At 36.9% G+C, this 20,444-nt stretch overlaps 1 protein-coding gene across 1 annotated transcript; it reads left to right on the top strand.

Moving 5' to 3' along the window:
* The first annotated feature begins 19,786 nt into the window (after positions 1 to 19,786).
* LOC141629713 (uncharacterized) lies at positions 19,787 to 20,218 on the top strand. Its single transcript, XM_074442677.1, has one exon. The coding sequence runs from the start codon at positions 19,787 to 19,789 to the stop codon at positions 20,216 to 20,218; it is 432 nt and encodes a 143-aa protein (XP_074298778.1).
* Positions 20,219 to 20,444: the final 226 nt, after the last annotated feature.

Genomic DNA, 20,444 nt, shown 5'->3' with positions numbered 1-20,444 from the left:
TGAGGGGGTGTTACAGTGGTTTCCCCGACTAGAGAGTAACTTAACTTATAAACGAATCAACATTCGAGCATGGCCATGTATTTCAGTTACAACTCTTCGAGTGGCCCTGAGAAAAAACTATACCTGATAAGGGTTGGATATTTTCCTCAACTCGAATCCTGCAGATGTAAGCACAGTATGAAATGACCCAGAAAAAATCTACTTAGCCTCCATTTACGGCAGACCGTGAGAAAGAAACCAAAGTCACCCAAAAACTGCCTTAATCTCAAGAGACAGTCGATAGTCAAAAGAATCGACTCTAGGAACACAATGGACGTCCAATCCACGACCTGGCACCGAATGTTTTTAAACATTTAGGACTCCATTACGTTGTCACAAAAATTTGTCCTACGAGGTATCGTTATAATCTCGCATTTGTGATCGATCAGTCAACAGTTTGACTTATGGCTCGTTGAACCCACCATCAATCGACTGCACAATATAATAGCAGGAGTTATCAGCTCACATGGGCGATTACGGACCAAAAAAATATAATGTAATTCAGTTCACTTTGTGGCGTTCAATGTTGTCAGTACAATCCACATGAAAAACAAAATATTATAATAAAACGATGAAGTTATAAATAGTATATGAAAAAGATAATGTATCAAATCCATAATTAAGTACTACAACTCAGGAACACGTTTAATTCCCATGGAAATAACGTGCCCTATATGCTTATCAGAATTCAAAGGTTTAGTGAGAGGATCCGCGATGTTATCATCCGTCGCAATCTTGTCAATCACTATCTCCTCTTGCTCCACATAATCACGGATCAGGTGAATTTTCCGATGTACATGTCTAGACTTGTTGCTAGACTTTGGCTCCTTAGCCTGGAAGATGGCACCTCTATTGTCACAATAGATGGTGATCGGGTCATCCGAACTCGGAACTATCGAAAGTCCTTGTACTAATTGACGCATCCATATCGCTTCCTTAGCTGCCTCCGAAGCGGCATAGTACTCAGATTCAGTAGTAGAATCTGCTATAACACTCTGTTTGGAACTCTTCCAGCTGACCGCAGCACCATTAAGAGTGAAGACGAACCCGGACTGAGATTTTGAATCATCTCGATCCGTTTGGAAGCTAGCATCTGCGTAACCGATTGCACATAGCTTAGTATCTCCTCCATAAGTCAATACCCAATCCTTAGTCCTCCGTAGGTACTTAAGGATGTTTTTAACAGCTATCCAGCGTGTTTCACCTGGAGTCTTTTGGTACCGACTCGTCATACTCAATGCATATGCCACGCCTGGACGTGTGCATATCATGACATACATGATCGATCCTATTGCAGATGCATAAGGAATACGACTCATGCGTTCAACCTCTTTAGGCGTCGTGGGTGACTGAGACTTGCTCAACTGTATCCCAGACGTCATTAGAAAGTTCCCCTTCTTGGAGTTGGTCATGCTGAACCTCTCAAGAATCTTATCCAAATAAGACTCCTAACTAAGTGATAACGTCCGTCGTGATCTATCTCGGTAGATACGGATTCCCAAATGGGTTGTGCCTCACCCAGATCTTTCATCTGGAAATTGTTCTTCAACCATTCTTTAACCGAAGATAGGAGAGGAATGTCATTCCCAATCAGGAGTATGTCATCGACATACAATATCAAGAATACAATCTTGCTCCCACTCGACTTGATATATAAGCATGGTTCTTCGACCGATCGAGTGAAACCATACTCTTTTATCACCTGGTCGAAACGATGATTACAACTCCGAGAAGTTTGCTTAAGTCCATAAATGGAGCGCTTAAGCTTGCATACTTTCTTAGGATGTTCAGGATCTATGAAACCTTTGGGTTGCACCATGTACAACTCTTCCTCCAAATAACCGTTTAAGAAGGCGGTTTTCACATCCATTTGCCAAATTTCATAATCATGAAAAGCGGCAATCGCTAAGATTATCCGAATGGAACGTAGCATGACTACAGGTGCAAAAATCTCATCATAATGCAATCCGTGCACTTGAGTGAAACCTTTTGCCACTAGTCGTGCCTTATAGGTATCTGGTTGCGCGTCTACAGAACGCTTTATTTTGTAAAGCCACTTGCACTGTAGAGGTTTTACCTTATTAGGTAAATCAACTAGATCCCATACGTCATTCTCATACATGGAGTCCATCTAGGATTGCATGGCTTCGAGCCATAGCTTTGAGTCGGAACAGGCCATAGCACCTTTATAGGTAGCGGGTTCATTACTCTCTAAGAGTAAAACGTCATTCTCCTCGACCATACCAATGTATCTGTCCGAAGGATGAGAGACTCTACCCGACCTCCTAGGTTCCTCAGGAATATTAACCGTATCATCAGTTGGAGGAACAACTTCCTCCATCCGTTCCTCGGTTGTTGGTTCTGGAATCTCCGACAGCTCGAAGGTTCTATTACTCGTCTTGTTCTCGAAAAATTCTTTCTCTAAGAATGTCGCACAAGCCACAACAAAAACTCGATGTTCGGTAGTCGAATAGATGTAATGACCAAATGTTCCTTTTGGATAACCTATAAAGTATGTCTTGACCGATCGCGGGCCGAGCTTATCCTCGTGTCTCCACTTGACATAAGCCTCGCAGCCCCAAACCCGAATAAAGGACAAGTTAGGGACCGTTCCTTCCACATTTCATATGGAGTCTTGTCGACGACTTTAGTCGGACTTCGGTTAAGTATAAGAGCAAATGACAAAGAGCAAAAACCCATAATGAATCAGGCACTACCGTGTGACTCATCATGGATCGAACCATATCAAGTAAGGTTCGATTTCTCCGTTCGGACACACCATTTAATTGAGGTGTTCCAGGTGGAGTTAACTGTAGAACGATTCCACAGTCTTTAAGGTGTTGATCAAACTCATTTGAAAGATATTCGCCACCCCGATCTGAACGGAGTGCTTTAACCTTTCTACCCAGTTGGTTCTCAACCCCATTTCTCGTATTCCTTGAATTTCTCAAAGGACTCACTTTTATGCTTCATTAAGTAGACATATCCATATCTACTCAAATCGTCCGTGAAAGTTATAAAATATCTATAGCCATCTCTAGCGGCAATTGACATAGGTCCACAAACATCAGTACGTATGAGTCCTAATAGGTCACTAGCGCGCATTCCAACACCTTTGAAGGAAATTCGAGTCATTTTGCCAATGAGACATGATTCACACGTGCCATATGTAGAAAAATCGAATGCGGAAATAGTGCCATTATCGACGAGTTTCTTTACGCGTTTCTCATTTATGTGTCCCATTCGACAATGCCATAGATAGGTTTGATCTTTGTCACCAACCTTTAATTTCTTATTATTCATGTATAATACTTCCGTGGTTTGATCTAAGATGTAAATTCCATTCATGGAAACTGCTTTGCCATATATCATTTCATTGAAAGAGAAAATACAGCTATTATCCTTTATTGAAAATGCAAAACCGTCTTTAGCAAGTTAGGAAACTGAAATAATGTTCTTAGACAAAATGGGTACATAGTAACAGTTATATAAAAATAACTCAAAACCACTAGGGAGTTGGATTACGTATGTTCCCTTCGAGACAGCAGCAACTCGTGCTCCATTCCCGACTCGCAGGTCCACATCACCTTTTTCGAGAGGTATGATGTTCTTTAGGCCCTGCAAATAATTACACAGATGAGAACCACAACCAGTATCTAGTACCCAAGTTCCAAAACTTGCATGGTTAATCTCAATCATATGAATATAAGAAGACATACCAACAAGAACGACGCGGCCTGCTTTGATGTTCTCACGGTACACGGGACAGTTCCTCCTCCAATGTCCAGTCTTGTGACAATGGTGGCACTCAATGTCACCGCCCATACTCTTTACCTTGCCCTGTGAGCCACTAGTCTCACCAAGCGCACTCTTACCGTTTCCTGGCCTTTTAAACTTTGGCTTACCTACAGCTAGGTCGCCATGAGCCTTGCCCTTACCTTTAACCTTGTTGGAAATTGTGAGAACATCCTGCTTCATGCGCCCACTCAATTTCATATCCTTCTCGGTCTGTACGAGAAGAGAGTGTAGATCATGAGGATTCTTTTTCAAGTCATTCATGTAGTAGTTCGCCCTGAAAAGGGCAAAACCATCATGAAGAGAATGAAGCATTCGTTCAATGTCAATGCTCTCACTGATTTTGCAATCAAGAGCCACCAGCTTCTCGACATTCTCAATCATGTGAAGAATGTGTCGGCTAACCGGTTGGCCCTTCTGGAGTTTCACATCAAAGAAGCGACAGGTATGCTCATATGTAACGATTCTCGGTGCTTTTGAGAACTCGTTAGTGAGCGTGGTGAAAATCTTGTTCGCACCTTGGGCAATGAAGCGTCTCTGCAAATTGGTTTCCATTGCAAAGATGAGTACGTTCTTTATCGCACCCGCTTCCATAACGAAGTCACTATAAGCGAGTGACTCGTTGACTCCTGCATTGGGGCTTGGGTTTACCGGTATTGGCTCAGTTAAGTACCTGAGCTTACCGTCGGCAATGGCAAAGATTCCGTAGTCGCCTCCTAGTCTGCAAAGTTGGACCCGTCGTTTTTCAGACGTGTGAACTGATTCATTTGGTCCATGAATATTTTCAGCCAGGACTCGTGTCCAAGTGTGGCACTAGGCATTTGGATTGCGTTATTTCCAGACATTTTGTTGTAACAGTATTATCAAAATAAACGTGTTCTACACTGCGAGAAGAAGAATAAAAATAATAAGCATGTGCATCGTTTATATTTTTAAGTCTAATGAACTACTGTCATAACGCGAAGACTCAAAACATTTATAAAATTAATCTCCCTCAAGAATTATATAAATGATCCCAAGACTCAATTCTCTGTAAATTGATAAGCTAACCTTTTAGCTTATTCTACCGTTAGAATTCTTGGTGGATAAATTTCTGTAAATTCTATCTTTAGTCCATCATAATCACGAGAAACTCTTCGGACTATGATGTTGAGGTAAACTAAGTCAACACAACTACTTACCCAACGTAGAAGGGGTCATATTATGCCTACCGACGAAGAAGGGATTCGTAGTTGTTTGCCCTTATAAAGACTAGTCTCAATTTCCGTTTTAGAGGAAGATCTCATCAACTTTATTTTGATTCATTTTAAGTGAACTAATATCTAGCATGCGAGAATGAATAAACTAAGGTGATGGCTTAATAAGTCTGTGACATCTGCATGTCCATGAAAACTAACATACAACCTATATGAGTCAATTTTCATGCATTTTAGTAGTAGGTGGTTTGGTTTTAGGCGGAATATGATGCATAAACTATCATGTGACTGAAAAGCAATATGAATGAAAACATAAAACAATAAAAGTCCTAGTGTGGCCTATATCCTATCAAAATGAACATTAAATACAAGTTTGGAATCCATCCTTGGACTCGAGAAGCTTGTCTTGATGTTCCGTCTTGATCCATGTAGCGGGAGTGAGCTCCAATCTCCATCTTTAGTCTTCTTTTGAAAAATACAATATATAAAATTTACATAATAAACCTATTTATTACATTCTAATTTCAAAACCCAAAACTAAAGAAAAATAAAGGAGATTCGAGATCTCATAATTACATAAAAATTATGTTTCCTTCATTACGAAAACATAATTAACTAAGGCCACACTAAGTATTACAAATTACAACCGATTGCAAAAAAAATACGTAAATAAATTCATTCAACAAAAATAAAATGCATCAACTAAAAATAAATTAAACATACATGACACAATTCCTTAATTATGTTGATTAATTTTATCCAAACCACCTATTTAAATCAAATTAAGTGACAATTCCTCAATTAATCACATTAAATTTAATATTAATTCATATTAAACTTGTAATATGAATTTAATCCATCAATATTTTAAACTGCTTTAAAATAATTTGGTATCTTAAAATTGTGAACCGTTTCACAACAACTAATCATACATTGTAAAGGTAATGTATAATTAATATTGGCCAAAACAAACAAAAACAAAATCCTCCTTTTTTTTATATGTCTCGCCTAAACCAAGGAAAAAAAAACAAAACAAGCCCTTTTTTTCGGCAATAACAGCAAAAACAAAAAAAACAATCTGTTTCTTATATTGTACACGGTTTTATCTGTAAAAACCGAAACAAGACAAATTTTTTTTTTTTTTAAAGTGTCCTCTGTGAACGGCAACGTGATGTGAACAGTAACAGGAAAAAAAAATTCTTTTCTCGGATGCTTTTCAAATCGGCATAAACAAAAACAGCCGCAAAAAACTTTAATCGGTTTTTCAGGAAAAACCGAAGAAAAAAAAAAAGAAAAACAATTTTTTTTTTAATAATACTGTTCATCCGTGAACAGTAACAGAAACAGAAGGAAAAAAAAATTCAACGGCTAAAAAAAATCCAGCCGATTATATATTTTTTTTCGCAAACCCTAATTATTGTTTACAAACAATTTTATGAAAATCATCAAAATTAAAATTCGTGGCCTTGGCTCTGATACCACTTGTCGGATTTATCTGTATGCATCCCTTTAGATTTAAGGACTATAACGAATTAATCATGATATTTGCCTATCAGTTGCACCCAAGACGATATGAGAAATGCCCTTTGATTATGCTAGAATCGATCCAAAAATTAACTGATTAATTTTTATGTTTTTTTTTGTGTTTTTCGTAGAGATGAGAGGCAAGAGTGAGATTGAAAAATTAGGTTAAAAAATTTACTCCTATCTCTCCCTTTAACCGTGTATGAGAGAGAGATTAGGGTAGAATTTTTTTACTAATTACTCGGCCCATAATCCGAAATTAGGAGAGTTATTTCTCTTATTTTCGGTTATTCCAAAAATGTATAAAATGTGTAAATTGTCATCTAGTGAGGATCGAACCCATGACCTCTTGGTTTGAGTACCCTCACTATTACCACTATGACACATTCATCTTGTTGATATTAAATATAACCGATTACATTTAATTACGAATTAACATATTATTTCGTCCAAGCTAACATTACATACATTTAATTAAGTATAACTTATTATATTCAATTTACGAATTTACAGTTAATTCGTCTCAACTAATATTATTTAATCTTCATTAAATAATTGTCTCATCAACACATTGACTAACTATTTAGTCATATAAGGCATCAATGTGATTATATTTCTATAACCACATCTCTCAAACACATCCTATAGGTGTGACTTTTAGGGACCAGTTGATCACCGCCATCTGTATGATAATAACGTCAAACTTTCTAGCAAACCAACCGTTATTAGGTAATCGTTAATCAACTGATTAAAATACGAAGTATACCCTTGTGAACCTGTAAGAGATATACAAATGTTATCACACTAATTTATGGAGGACACAAGCTCCAACACATGGGTGGTGATGTGTTGCATCCACATTCATCCTTATCCTTTCCTCTCACAACCACACATACACCCCCTTCCCCTCTTCCCTTTTGGCGCCATTTTGAAGAGGAACCAATGGTTCCTCCCTCCCATCTGTTCCTGCCAAGCCCAACGGGTGCCAAGGGGGTCTTCCCCTTTGTTCCTCCCGCCATTTCACCAAGGGGTGTCTCTCGCACCCCTTCACTCCCAACCGCCATTTCCCTCCCCATATAAGAAGGCATTTGGCCTTCATTTTACACAATCTCTTCTCTCTAAAAATCCTTTTCCATCTACAAAATCTATGTATAGAAACTCTTGTAATTATATTTATATTTTCCCATTCTCAATAATAACAATACATTTTCTTTATCGATATTCTACGATTATTCCGCACTTTATTAGTTTCGTATTATATCTTTCTTTCGATATTATTTCCGTAGTGATACTTGTTCGTGAAGGGTTGCCTGACTCGACCAAAGTAGCGATGGCTTGGCCGAGTGGCACACGTCTTTTCGTGCTCAAATAAATCAAGATGTGACAAGTGGTATCGGAGTGAGGTTTCGCTCAAAGTATCACGTTGTTTACGGAAATGGAAAATTCGGGAAGTGGTGTTGAATGGGAATGACGTGAACCAGAGAAAGAGAAGAAGGGCGGATGGTGCATCGTGAAGCCGCACAACAATCTATTTCACGAATTGTAAAACCTTATGCACCCGGGTGTAGTACTCGTTTTGTTCTCAAAAGGGTCAAGCAAGAAGACCCATGTGACGATATTATTCAAGTGTTAATCAACGAGGGCTGCCCCGTGTGTCTCGGCCACCATTCCGCCCAACATTGTCCATATAATTCATTCATTCCTCCAATAGGGCTCAACAACAATGAAACAAGAACAATTGGCGAATTGCTAGACGAGATCAATGCCCAAACCGATTGGGTAGGACTCAACCCCTATGCAAATCCAGGTAAATCTATCAATCGCAATCTTTTTATTGAGGGGAATTATGCTTCATCAATAGGCAGTAACGTTACTCCAAACGATGACTTGATGGACACCGCTCAATCAAGTTTCATGGATGATGGTTACTACCCATAACATTTTAACAATTTAGAAGACGGAAGTAGTACTAATGGGGGAACACCATGGAGGGATAACCCGCTTGTGCGCCACTACATTCCTTTGAATGCTCAACCCGAGGACGTGGTTCCTTATGTGAGGGTGGCAGGGACGTAAGAAGTTGGGGAGGCCGGTTATGAACATGGGCCATACTATCCGGAGGTTAACTTCCGCTTATCTTCATGGTATGCGACTTAGGATCCATTCGAGGGACCAAGTTTACATCCCGACTTTATAGAGGACCGTGTTGACGGCCCGAACTCACAAGAATGAAGAAACTTCAACAAATCAAGACCAAGGGTGATGGAAATAGGCGATAGATCATCGCTTTAGAAAGAGCAATCATCATATCTTTTATGTATATAGATCTCATGTAAATAGTAGAATAAAAGATCTAACATTTAGGCTTGTTAGAATGTTCGATTATTTATGTTATGTTTCCCGAACACTTAGGCATGTTAGAGTGTTCGTTTATATTATCAAATACCGAACATTTAGGCTTGTTAGTATGTTCGGTCATGTTTCAAAAATACAATAGATATTATGTAGTAGATATCTTTACATGTAATTTTTCTTTTTGAATCGTGACGTTGAGGAGGGCATCAACCATTCAAGTGAAGGAGCATGTCACCCGTCACTTTTTTCTTAGCCATCTTGAGGTTATTTGAGCAAGCATCATGGGCTAGCAACGCCAGGGCAGCTCAACATCCGCATACAAACACAAATCCAAGCTCAAAGCAAGCTCAAGGCAACTATACGCAGCTCAACACTAGTTCACTCAGCTCACGACTAGCTCACTCAAGTTCACTCAGCTCACGGGGAGTGGAAGTCAGCTCACAAGTACTCAGGGGTCACTAGAGCAGCTCACTACCTAGTCCACCCTAGCTAGAGGAGGAGGCACATGAGAGGCACATGGGTGGTGATGTGTTGCATCCACATTCATCCTTATCCTTTCCTCTCACAACCACACATACTGAAGGAAAGGTAGATCTTTATACCTAACAACATACTCATATATGCTTAAATATAATTTGTCACAAAATTAACTAATGATCTTATGCATGCAAACAAAAGATATAATAGAGGAGAAATCATGTCCTTACATTGCAATATCGGTATATATGGGCACAAAAGAGTTCTCCTTCTCTTTTGTTCTTGAGCTATCCCTTAAATGGAAGAACAAAGAACCCAAGACCCAAGTATAGGATCTCTCCCAAGGCTTTATACCCAAAGCTTTCTCTTAATCAAACCAATATTATGAAGACTAGATAATACTAATTTTGCAAGAAAATTGACCCAAAAATTTGGCCTTTTAGCTCCCAAATTTCGGTTCATATGGAGAGGAGAAGAGGAAGAGTTTTGCTCACTTAAAACACTTAAGTTTTCAGCTTGTTAAGTGAATGAATTGATTCTAGTACATATAGACAATTGTGGGCAAAAGAAGAATAAAAGACATGACTCTTAATCTTCCCCAAATAGTGTAGAGAAGAGGAAAAGTCATGGTCTCTTTATTTTGTCTTCAAAATTTCGGCCATCATATAATATGGTGTCCATATTATCCTTGTCAATTTGTCAATATGTTACATGTCACATGTCACATAAAATTGTTATGTATTTTTAACACATTTAAAAATCAACGTATTAATAAAAATACGTCATACACAAAATTGACTCAGTAATTCATAATTACTTGTACCAAAATATTTTACCAATTATAAATCACAACAACTTGTATTTATAATTATTCATTCAATTTCAATTGTTTCCTTAAACAATAATTTCATCTGAGTAAAGATACAATTCGATTACTCAGACCGTATCTCATCTAAATGAGACACGTAAATTTTACTTCCAAAATCGTCCGTCAATTTTCAAGTAATTTAATTAACTCGTAACATTATACGATTAATTAAATAATCAATTAAGAGTGTTGCCCTATAGGTATGACCTAGGGGATCAACTGATCACCACCGTCGCACGACAGTAATGTCAAACTCTAGTCAGCCAATCATTACCGATATGTGTGGACCAGTTGACAGTAAAAAATACTTCCCAAATGTATTCTTTAAAATGAGATTTAATTATGATATTTAAATCATATGATCGCACTGTTGTTGAGGACACATTTCCCAACAATCTCCCACTTGTCCTCGACAAGTGTGCGTCACCAATTCTCTTGTCCTATTACTATCTCCCACTCAATGCAAGGTGTCTTTCAGGTCGTACTTGCAAGTGATCATATCGTGAGTGGTTTCCTCGATCTGGAGAATAACTGATTGACCGGATTTATCCACCATGGATACATTCCGAGCGTGGCCACGCATTTCCAGTTCATTACTCCTCGAGTGGCCCTGAGATATTGTTATAACCCTGACAAAGGGGTGGACAATTCCTATCGCACTCATTCCCTTCGACTAGCCACAGCCATCATAACCCAAAATATGCCCATTTGACCCCATTTACGAAGGTCGTAGTAACACAAATCAAAGTTAATCTGAAACTGTGCCATCTTAGGAGAATAGTCTTTAGTCAAAAGAATCGACTCATTTGAATACTATAGCAGCTCTCGCCACGACCAGGCTATATAAATTTGCCAGAACTCTATAAGCGGTCATAAGGCCCGACAAAATGTTCCTAACAGTCTGCCTATGTGATCGACTAGTCATCTCACATGACTCTATGGCACTTGAACTTGCCATCAATCGCATCACACTCTAGTCACTTCGAGACGTCACCTCATACAAGTGACTATGGGCGAATACAATGTTAATCCGTATTCACTTTAACAGGGTTCAATTGTCATTACAACCCGTTTGGATGTAACAAAGTATAAAAGGAGTTTTTAAAGAAAAACTCGAACGACAAATGTGATTATCACATATGAATAGCCAATGCCTGATTACTATTTCATATTCTATAATCTAATTTGATCTTGTACGTAGTTGTTCATTTCAATCCAATTGAAATGACATGACTCATCATGTTTAGCCTTGATAAGGCTTTGGTTAGTAGGTTTTATCAACTTCTTGCACCTTACTCAACCTAACTACACACTCGTTTTCCTTTGTAATGTATACATTTGCATTACAAAACTTTCTGAGTACGTGTCGAGATCCAATCAAGACATAGGCCCTTCTAGCCTAAGAATAGCTCCCACTGTTTTCACAGTGTGCGGGACTCATCCTTCTTGCACATCTCATGATTGCAAGTGTACTCAATTTCCGTTATAAATATCTCTCATTGTTCTTTATTGTCTAGAACGATTCTAGAAAATCTACTTCTTAATTATCATAGCCATAATGGTCTCTTAACCACCCTAATGTGTTTTGATTATGGTTTTGTCGAAACCATGCGCAATCTCAATTGTCAATTGTCACTTGTGTAACACCCTTACACAAAATTGCATCATAAACACTTTGCTTTACTTCCTTAATGCTTCTGCAAGCACTTAAGGGTAATCTTCATGGCTTACTTGATAAAGATTACTTAAATTCGATTTTGAAAACAATTCATAATACTCAAAGTATATGAAGTGTTATACATCATTACTCATTTAATTGATCCCAAGAAAGCAAATGGAATCAATCAAATATGTTCAATTTAATTGAACTAGTCATGAATCTTATCAACATAAGACTTCTTATTGACGCTAATATCATGTAGATTTATCTTCATAAATCTGGATATTAAAGATGTATTATATTACTCCAAAAGTCTTAAATCATTCTTAATGATCAATATGTCATCCACATATCGGACTAAATAAAATTTCCGTAACTCCCACTAAACTTCATGTATAAAAACAACTTCTCGTCTTATCGAGAAAAGTTTTATAACATGATCAAAACATTGATTCTAACTCATTGATGTCCTACTTAAGACCCTCTCTTAAGTTTCACATTATCTTAGGATTGCAAGAATCTATAAAACTCATGACATGTATTGAATACATTCCTTCTATTGAAGAAGTGGGTTCTAGATTCACTTGTTGTATTCATATCCTCATAATGAAACACAATCCCTAAGAAGATCCAAATAGACTTAAGCATTTCAATCAGTGCAAAACTCTTTGCGGCCAATCTTGCTTTGAAATCTCTCTTTATTAGTGCAAAACCCTTTGTCACTAATCAAGCCTTTTTGTTTCGGATTTTCATGGCTCTAAGCCTTGTATTGAGTTGTGACTTAAACACTTTTATGTAAGTCATATGTTCATTACTTTCTAGAAGTAATCAACTTGAATCAAACAATTTCTTTTGTAAGTTATAAGCTCTTTACTTTCTTAAAAGTAGCTTGAATTCATCATCTTTAACAAGTGACGAATTTAACCTCCTAGGTTTTAAAGAAACAAAGTCTTACACAACACGTCCTATGTAGCCAAGAAAGACCTGTTTCTTGCGACATGACATTCTTTGTGGCTCTTGAATAATTTTCTCCCACTCTGTCTTCTAGAAATAAACTTGTATTTTAGAAAGACAGCTTCACGAGCCACAAACCTGGTGTACTCGTGATTATCATAAGGAAAAATGAGCATTTGTTTCTTGTGAAAACTTACAAACATGGTACCCTTACCATTTCATATCTCATATGATTCTATTTAGTGGAAAAATAATTTAGACAAAAATGATAAAATCCCCAAAAGGATCAAGTAACTCAAAGTAACTTGATTGAAGTCCAAACCATATCGAATAGCGTTTGATTTCTTATCCAACCACACATTACTCCATAATGCGTGCTAAGAGAGATTAACTTGTGATACTATATCACATTTCCTTTGGCTTATATCAAAGTCTTCACTTTGATAATCCCATCACGACTAAATCGTGATTCCTTGAATTCTTTGAACTTCTTCAAATATTTCTCTATTTACCTTATCAACTTAAATCGTTGGTAAAAGAAAATGATCAACCTATTTTGGATCAATGATTTACAACCTCGATCTCCTTTTCAACCAAAAGGCACGAGACATCTTGCTTTGAATGCAAGATACGCATATACCATTAACAATCTAATGGTTTCAAGAGTACTCGATAACTCTTTGCGTTTATCATTCCAAAATTTAAGGTTTAATCTTGGGTTACCAATTTGAGTCTTGCATCATCTTCATGATATATCATTCTAGTTTGGTTTAGAATATAATCACCTTGATAATGGGCTAGCCATACATCAAATCGTGGTGTATAGGGTCACAAAAGTGAAACCTCTTTTGTATCTTAACAAGTTGTATTCTTATTTAGAGTTTATGCACTTAATAGTCATAATTAAGTACAACTCTAAACCCAAAACTAGATTTAGTACACAATGACTCTATCTCTCGACTTCATTGTTGCTAGTCGTCATATTCTAATCATCTTATGTATCAAACATAATGATGAAAACCACCACTGGTTTCTAATATTGACGAAGTGGTACTAGCAAAATTTATGTTTAATCAAATAAACATTTAAAGAAGAATATCCCTTTAGATGTCCCACACCTAACTTATTGATTCTTCAATAATTTGGGGTAGTTTCCTTTCTCGTGTCCAACATTTGAGACAATGGAAACTTTATCGGTCGGGATTGATAGGTTTAGTATCGTCATTCTCAACAACTTTACTTTTAACATTACCTTGTATCAATTCCATTATAATCTTTACTTCTTGAACCTCGTCCTTATCTTAACGGTTTAAGAGAATGCTCCCACTCATTTCAATGAGTCTTTGCTTTGAGAAGCAAAATTGAATTCATGAAGAACACTCTTCATTTGTTCGTTTTAGTCTTAAAAACTCTCATTGAGGTGGTTGCATTATTTTGGTCAATTACGAATTCTGACAAAACTAATTACCAAAACAATCATTTCAAGGTACTTAATTCTTTTAAGTACATGAAAAACAATCCATTCTAAGTAGATGTGTTAGTCTAGAATCAAAAACCTGTTTGATAATAGATAACTTTAATCTATACTCTTTAGAAGAGATCCTTAGCAATGGTTCATATGAGGTTTTAGAAGCAAAATCAAATTTGTCTCTAGTTACGATGTTTTAAGGAGATTTTGAAAAAAAACGAAATGATATCGTATATGAATTGTGGTAAAGAAATAGAACAATATGATAACGGAATAGTGGAAAACTTAACATTTATCGTTTTAATAATACTTGTAGATAACAAGTTTTATGCATTTTTCTAGTGACCTCTACCCAACTAGATAAATGATTCCAAGACCCAAATTCATATCAACTTGGGGCACGGTGTGCCGAAATACCCCTCATCAATATAACTCGGTGGATTAACTCTTTAATCGATTCTACTTTTAGAACTCTTGGTCGATGATATTTACATTAATATTCATCTCTAGCCCGAAACACATCCGGAAATACGTCGTGAATACTTTCGTTGAGTACAACCCAAATTTCGAATAAATGTGTCCATAATCCAAACCCACATCAACTTAGGGCACGGTGTGCCGAAATACCCCTTATTAACATGAATTCGGTGGATTGACATTCATCACCCACTTCCCCTACGTAACAAGGTTTGTACCCGGTGTGGCCGAGTGCACTCCCTCACGAAATAGGTTTTCATGGTTTCTACTATTTGGTAAGGCTATGTCTCAATTGATTATTTTAGCGAGAGGTCATGTCAATTTATTATCTATCACGTTTTAAGTGAACTAAAGCGGTGAACTACGATAATTGTAATTGACACGGTCGAAGGACTCGATTAGAACGATGCATGTTTTAGTTATGGCGATTTAGCGATGCATGCGACATAAATAAAATGCAAAACATAAAAAAATCCTAGTATGGCCTTCCTAGAAATAGAAAACTGTTTAACTATTACATATTCGGAAACCAACTCCATTGGTCCCTTGATCTTCGGTTGTGGCACGCATCTCGAGGTAACACCGTCTTTATGTATCGCCATCTTTAGGAAATTCGTCTTTAGGAACTCCGGAATGAATTAAAATTACATAATGAATTACATAATTCCTATTATACATTTGTAACTATAATAAAATAAATCTATTAAATTACAAGACGGTGATACGAGATCACAATAAAATTACAACCGAATCGATATTACCATACATTTCGGGTAATACCAATAAAAATCTAAGGCCATACTAAGCAAAATTACATAATTCAAAATTATATAAATAAAAGACATTCAACAATTGAAATATGCAGCATTATAATATGTATGAACATGCCCAATTTTATGCTAAATCGCCTTTAAATTAGCCAATATCATATATTACTCGGTTTTTACGGATTTGCGTGATTTCAACATTTTTTAATCACCAAAATTACATAAATTCATATTTATGTACATAAATTCATATTTATGCTTAAGTTAATTACCCTAACCTTTTAGGACTCAAAATTAGTCTTCACTAATAATTTGACCATAATTAACTCATATTTGTTCATAATGGACTTAAAATTATAATAAAATAAGCTATAAACTTCAAATAAATCATAAAAATTTCAAATAAAATCAAAATTTGAAATTTAAACTCTTGAACATTCTGGAAAAAAACCATGACACTCATAATGTTCAAAAACTTAGGTTAAAAATTTCGAAATTTTATCCGGAAAAACAATGTTGCGGTTTATCGATTTAAACTAAAATAATCATAAAAACATGAGAAAAATTATTTTCACCAACTTTTCAATTTTAGATCTGAAAAAGATAATAAAAAGCAACATATCACGTTTTTCCCTAGTCATGAAGCATGTTTTAGCAATTTTTCACTAAAACTGTCACTATTTATGCTATTTTTCTTCAAAAATCCATAAATCATGCATAAAGACTTCAATATAGCCAATTATTTTACACACATCTTGTAAAATTGCATGTGACAACATACTAAATTTATATGACCAGAATCGAAATTTATCTCATATTAACCTATTTTTCACCAAAAACGAATTTAATAATGAAAAATTCATTTTTCGAGCATAACAACTCATAAAATTATAAAAATTTCCAGATCATCTAATAATAATATATGTGAAAACATATCCAAAAAGAACTGGAAAATTCGAAGTTTAGCTAATTTTCGTCCAAAAATGGCATTTTTATCATAAAAATCACATTTTAATGCCAATATTATATAATATGAACAGTAAAATCCGTAAATTAAGCAAAAATCCTAAAAATCATTTTAGGATCAGAAACTTAACATGCATAAATTAATTTCGTGATATATCATAATATCACAAATTTACAAGTTTTATATGTTAATCGTATAACTCGGAAAAACTATAACCGATTTGCATGCAAACAACCATTGCTCTGATACCAATTGAAGGAAAGGTAGATCTTTATACCTAACAACATACTCATATATGCTTAAATATAATTTGTCACAAAATTAACTAATGATCTTATGCATGCAAACAAAAGATATAATAGAGGAGAAATCATGTCCTTACATTGCAATATCGGTATATATGGGCACAAAAGAGTTCTCCTTCTCTTTTGTTCTTGAGCTATCCCTTAAATGGAAGAACAAAGAACCCAAGACCCAAGTATAGGATCTCTCCCAAGGCTTTATACCCAAAGCTTTCTCTTAATCAAACCAATATTATGAAGACTAGATAATACTAATTTTGCAAGAAAATTGACCCAAAAATTTGGCCTTTTAGCTCCCAAATTTCGGTTCATATGGAGAGGAGAAGAGGAAGAGTTTTGCTCACTTAAAACACTTAAGTTTTCAGCTTGTTAAGTGAATGAATTGATTCTAGTACATATAGACAATTGTGGGCAAAAGAAGAATAAAAGACATGACTCTTAATCTTCCCCAAATAGTGTAGAGAAGAGGAAAAGTCATGGTCTCTTTATTTTGTCTTCAAAATTTCGGCCATCATATAATATGGTGTCCATATTATCCTTGTCAATTTGTCAATATGTTACATGTCACATGTCACATAAAATTGTTATGTATTTTTAACACATTTAAAAATCAACGTATTAATAAAAATACGTCATACACAAAATTGACTCAGTAATTCATAATTACTTGTACCAAAATATTTTACCAATTATAAATCACAACAACTTGTATTTATAATTATTCATTCAATTTCAATTGTTTCCTTAAACAATAATTTCATCTGAGTAAAGATACAATTCGATTACTCAGACCGTATCTCATCTAAATGAGACACGTAAATTTTACTTCCAAAATCGTCCGTCAATTTTCAAGTAATTTAATTAACTCGTAACATTATACGATTAATTAAATAATCAATTAAGAGTGTTGCCCTATAGGTATGACCTAGGGGATCAACTGATCACCACCGTCGCACGACAGTAATGTCAAACTCTAGTCAGCCAATCATTACCGATATGTGTGGACCAGTTGACAGTAAAAATACTTCCCAAATGTATTCTTTAAAATGAGATTTAATTATGATATTTAAATCATATGATCGCACTGTTGTTGAGGACACATTTCCCAACACATACACCCCCCTTCCCCTCTTCCCTTTTGGCGCCATTTTGAAGAGGAACCAATGGTTCCTCCCTCCCATTTGTTCCCGCCAAGCCCAAGGGGTGCCAAGGGGGTCTTCCCCTTTGTTCCTCCCGCCATTTCACCAAGGGGTGTCTCTTGCACCCCTTCACTCCCAACCGCCATTTCCCTCCCCTATATAAGAAGGCATTTGGCCTTCATTTTACACAATCTCTTCTCTCTACAAATCCTTTTCCTTCTACAAAATCTATGTATAGAAACTCTTGTAATTATATTTATATTTTCCCATTCTCAATAATAACAATACATTTTCTTTATCGATATTCTACGATTATTCCGCACTTTATTAGTTTCGTATTATATCTTTCTTTCAATATTATTTCCGTAGTGATACTTGTTCGTGAAGGGTTTCCTGACTCGACCAAAGTAGCATTGGCTTGGCCGAGTGGCACACGTCTTTTCGTGCTCAAATAAATCAAGATGTGATAGGCAGCTCATTTCAAGTTGAGGTTAGCTGGACAAGTAACTACGGAGTCCACAAGTCCAACCATGCCGAGTAGATGCGAATACGCCAAGGGATGTGTCCTAGGGCCTTGAACCAAGTCCCTTGTCCACATATATCCCCCTTACTTCATCCTTATCCTAATCCATCCTTATCCATTCCCTCTCTCACACACAAATACACCCCCCTTGTCATCCTTATCCATTATGTCTCTCACACACCAAATACACTCCCCCCTTACCCATCCCTTTTGGCGCCAACATAAAGAGGAACGAAGTCACACCCTTTCACTCCTTCCTTTGCCGCCAACCATGAAGAGGAGTGATGGTTCACTCCCTCCTTTTGCCGCCAATCCTCAAGAGGAGTGAAGGTCACACCTCTTCACTCCATACTTTGCACTTGGGCGCCTATTTGAAGAGGAACAAGGGGATCCTTATCCCCTTATTCTCACCATTTACCAAGAGGAGCGAGCATCGCACCCCTTCACTCCAACCACCCTTTTTGGGCATCTATAAATAGGGCATTAGGCCTCATTTTTCATTCATTCAATTTGCATTCAATCTACAACTTTGTAATCATTTAGCAAACATATTGTAATATTTATTTCCGCATTTCAAGCATTGTACAAACTCATATTATTATTAATAATATTCAATCTTTCTGCTGCAACTCTTGTACATTTGCTATTCTCTCTCAAAATATTCTCAAGTGATATCATTTCAAAGGCTTGACTCGCACCAAGCCGAGTGTCTTGGACGAGTGGCGCACATATTCCTCTTCCAGAAGAATAAGTACGTGACACGTGGTTACCAGAGCCAGTTTTCGACCAATTCACGCTTCATCTACATCAAATAAATGAGGTTTCCCAAACCAAGTTTTACATCAAAGTAACGTCGTTACAAGACAAAGGTTCACATCCAAATCACATCTCATTTTATTTTCTTCAAGTTATATTTGATATCACCATCAAAGAATGTCGGGGGCGGAAATAAACAAAAACCCAACGGCCGAGAAGGCCAAGAATACAAAGGCAGCAACCGAGGCACGCTTTGGCAAGATAGAAAGCGATATTGATGCGTGTCGAGAAGCCATGCAACAAGTCAATGAAAGGCTTGGGTTTTTGGAAGTCGACAGGCCAAATCCCCAATTAGCACAATCAATTGGTATTGATGATTTAAGGGCCGAGGTTGTTTCTATCCAAGACGGAGAAAGTGGGGGAGCGGGCAGGAAAAACACACCGCGGGTGAAAATTCCTGAGCCGCCCTAATATAGTAGCGATCGGGACTCCAAGACAATTGACAACTTTCTATGGAGTATGGAACGCTACTTCCATAATGTCCTCGTGGAGGCCGAGAAAATGAAAATAAGCACCGTAACTTTGTACCTAACCGAAGATGCAATCCTATGGTGGAGAAGAAGAGAAAACGACATCCAAAGGGATGCGTGTACCATAGATACATGGGACGAGTTCAAGGCAGATTTCAAGAAATATTTCTATCCCAAGAATGCCGGCGAACTCGCCTCAAGAAAGTTAAGAAATTTGAAGCAATCGGGATCTATTCGAGAGTATATTAAGCAATTCACTACTCTGCTACTTCAGATTGGCGGTATGCCCGAATCACTTTCTCTTCTCTATTTCAAGGATGGTCTTCAACGATGGGTCGAAGAAGAAATCAAGCGTAGGAGTTTGAAGACTCTTAGTGACGCTATTGCGGTTGCCGAATCACTATATGAAAGTTCGAGTTAACCAAGCAAGGGTTTCTCAAAGAATTCTAGGGGGAACGGTGGAGGAAGATACGCCTCAGATCGTTCAAAGCCAACGGGTGGCAGGACTTCATATGACTCCAAGGACGACGACAGGAGTAAGTCCAAGGAGAAGTCTAACAAAAGCAAGAAATAACCTGATTGTTTCCTATGCGGAGGGCCACATTTTGTCCGTGATTGTCCAAGCAAGCAAAGATTGAACGCCATGG

The sequence above is a fragment of the Silene latifolia genome, chromosome Y (genome assembly GCF_048544455.1).
Source record: "Silene latifolia isolate original U9 population chromosome Y, ASM4854445v1, whole genome shotgun sequence".
NCBI lineage: Eukaryota > Viridiplantae > Streptophyta > Magnoliopsida > Caryophyllales > Caryophyllaceae > Silene > Silene latifolia.
The sequence above is the reverse complement of the archived record's forward strand: the minus strand, read 5'-3'. Positions and strand labels throughout refer to the sequence as shown.

Excerpts from the sequence above, each read along its gene's own strand:
- LOC141629713 (XM_074442677.1), top strand. The coding sequence starts at position 19,787 with ATGGAACGCTACTTCCATAATGTCCTCGTGGAGGCCGAGAAAATGAAA.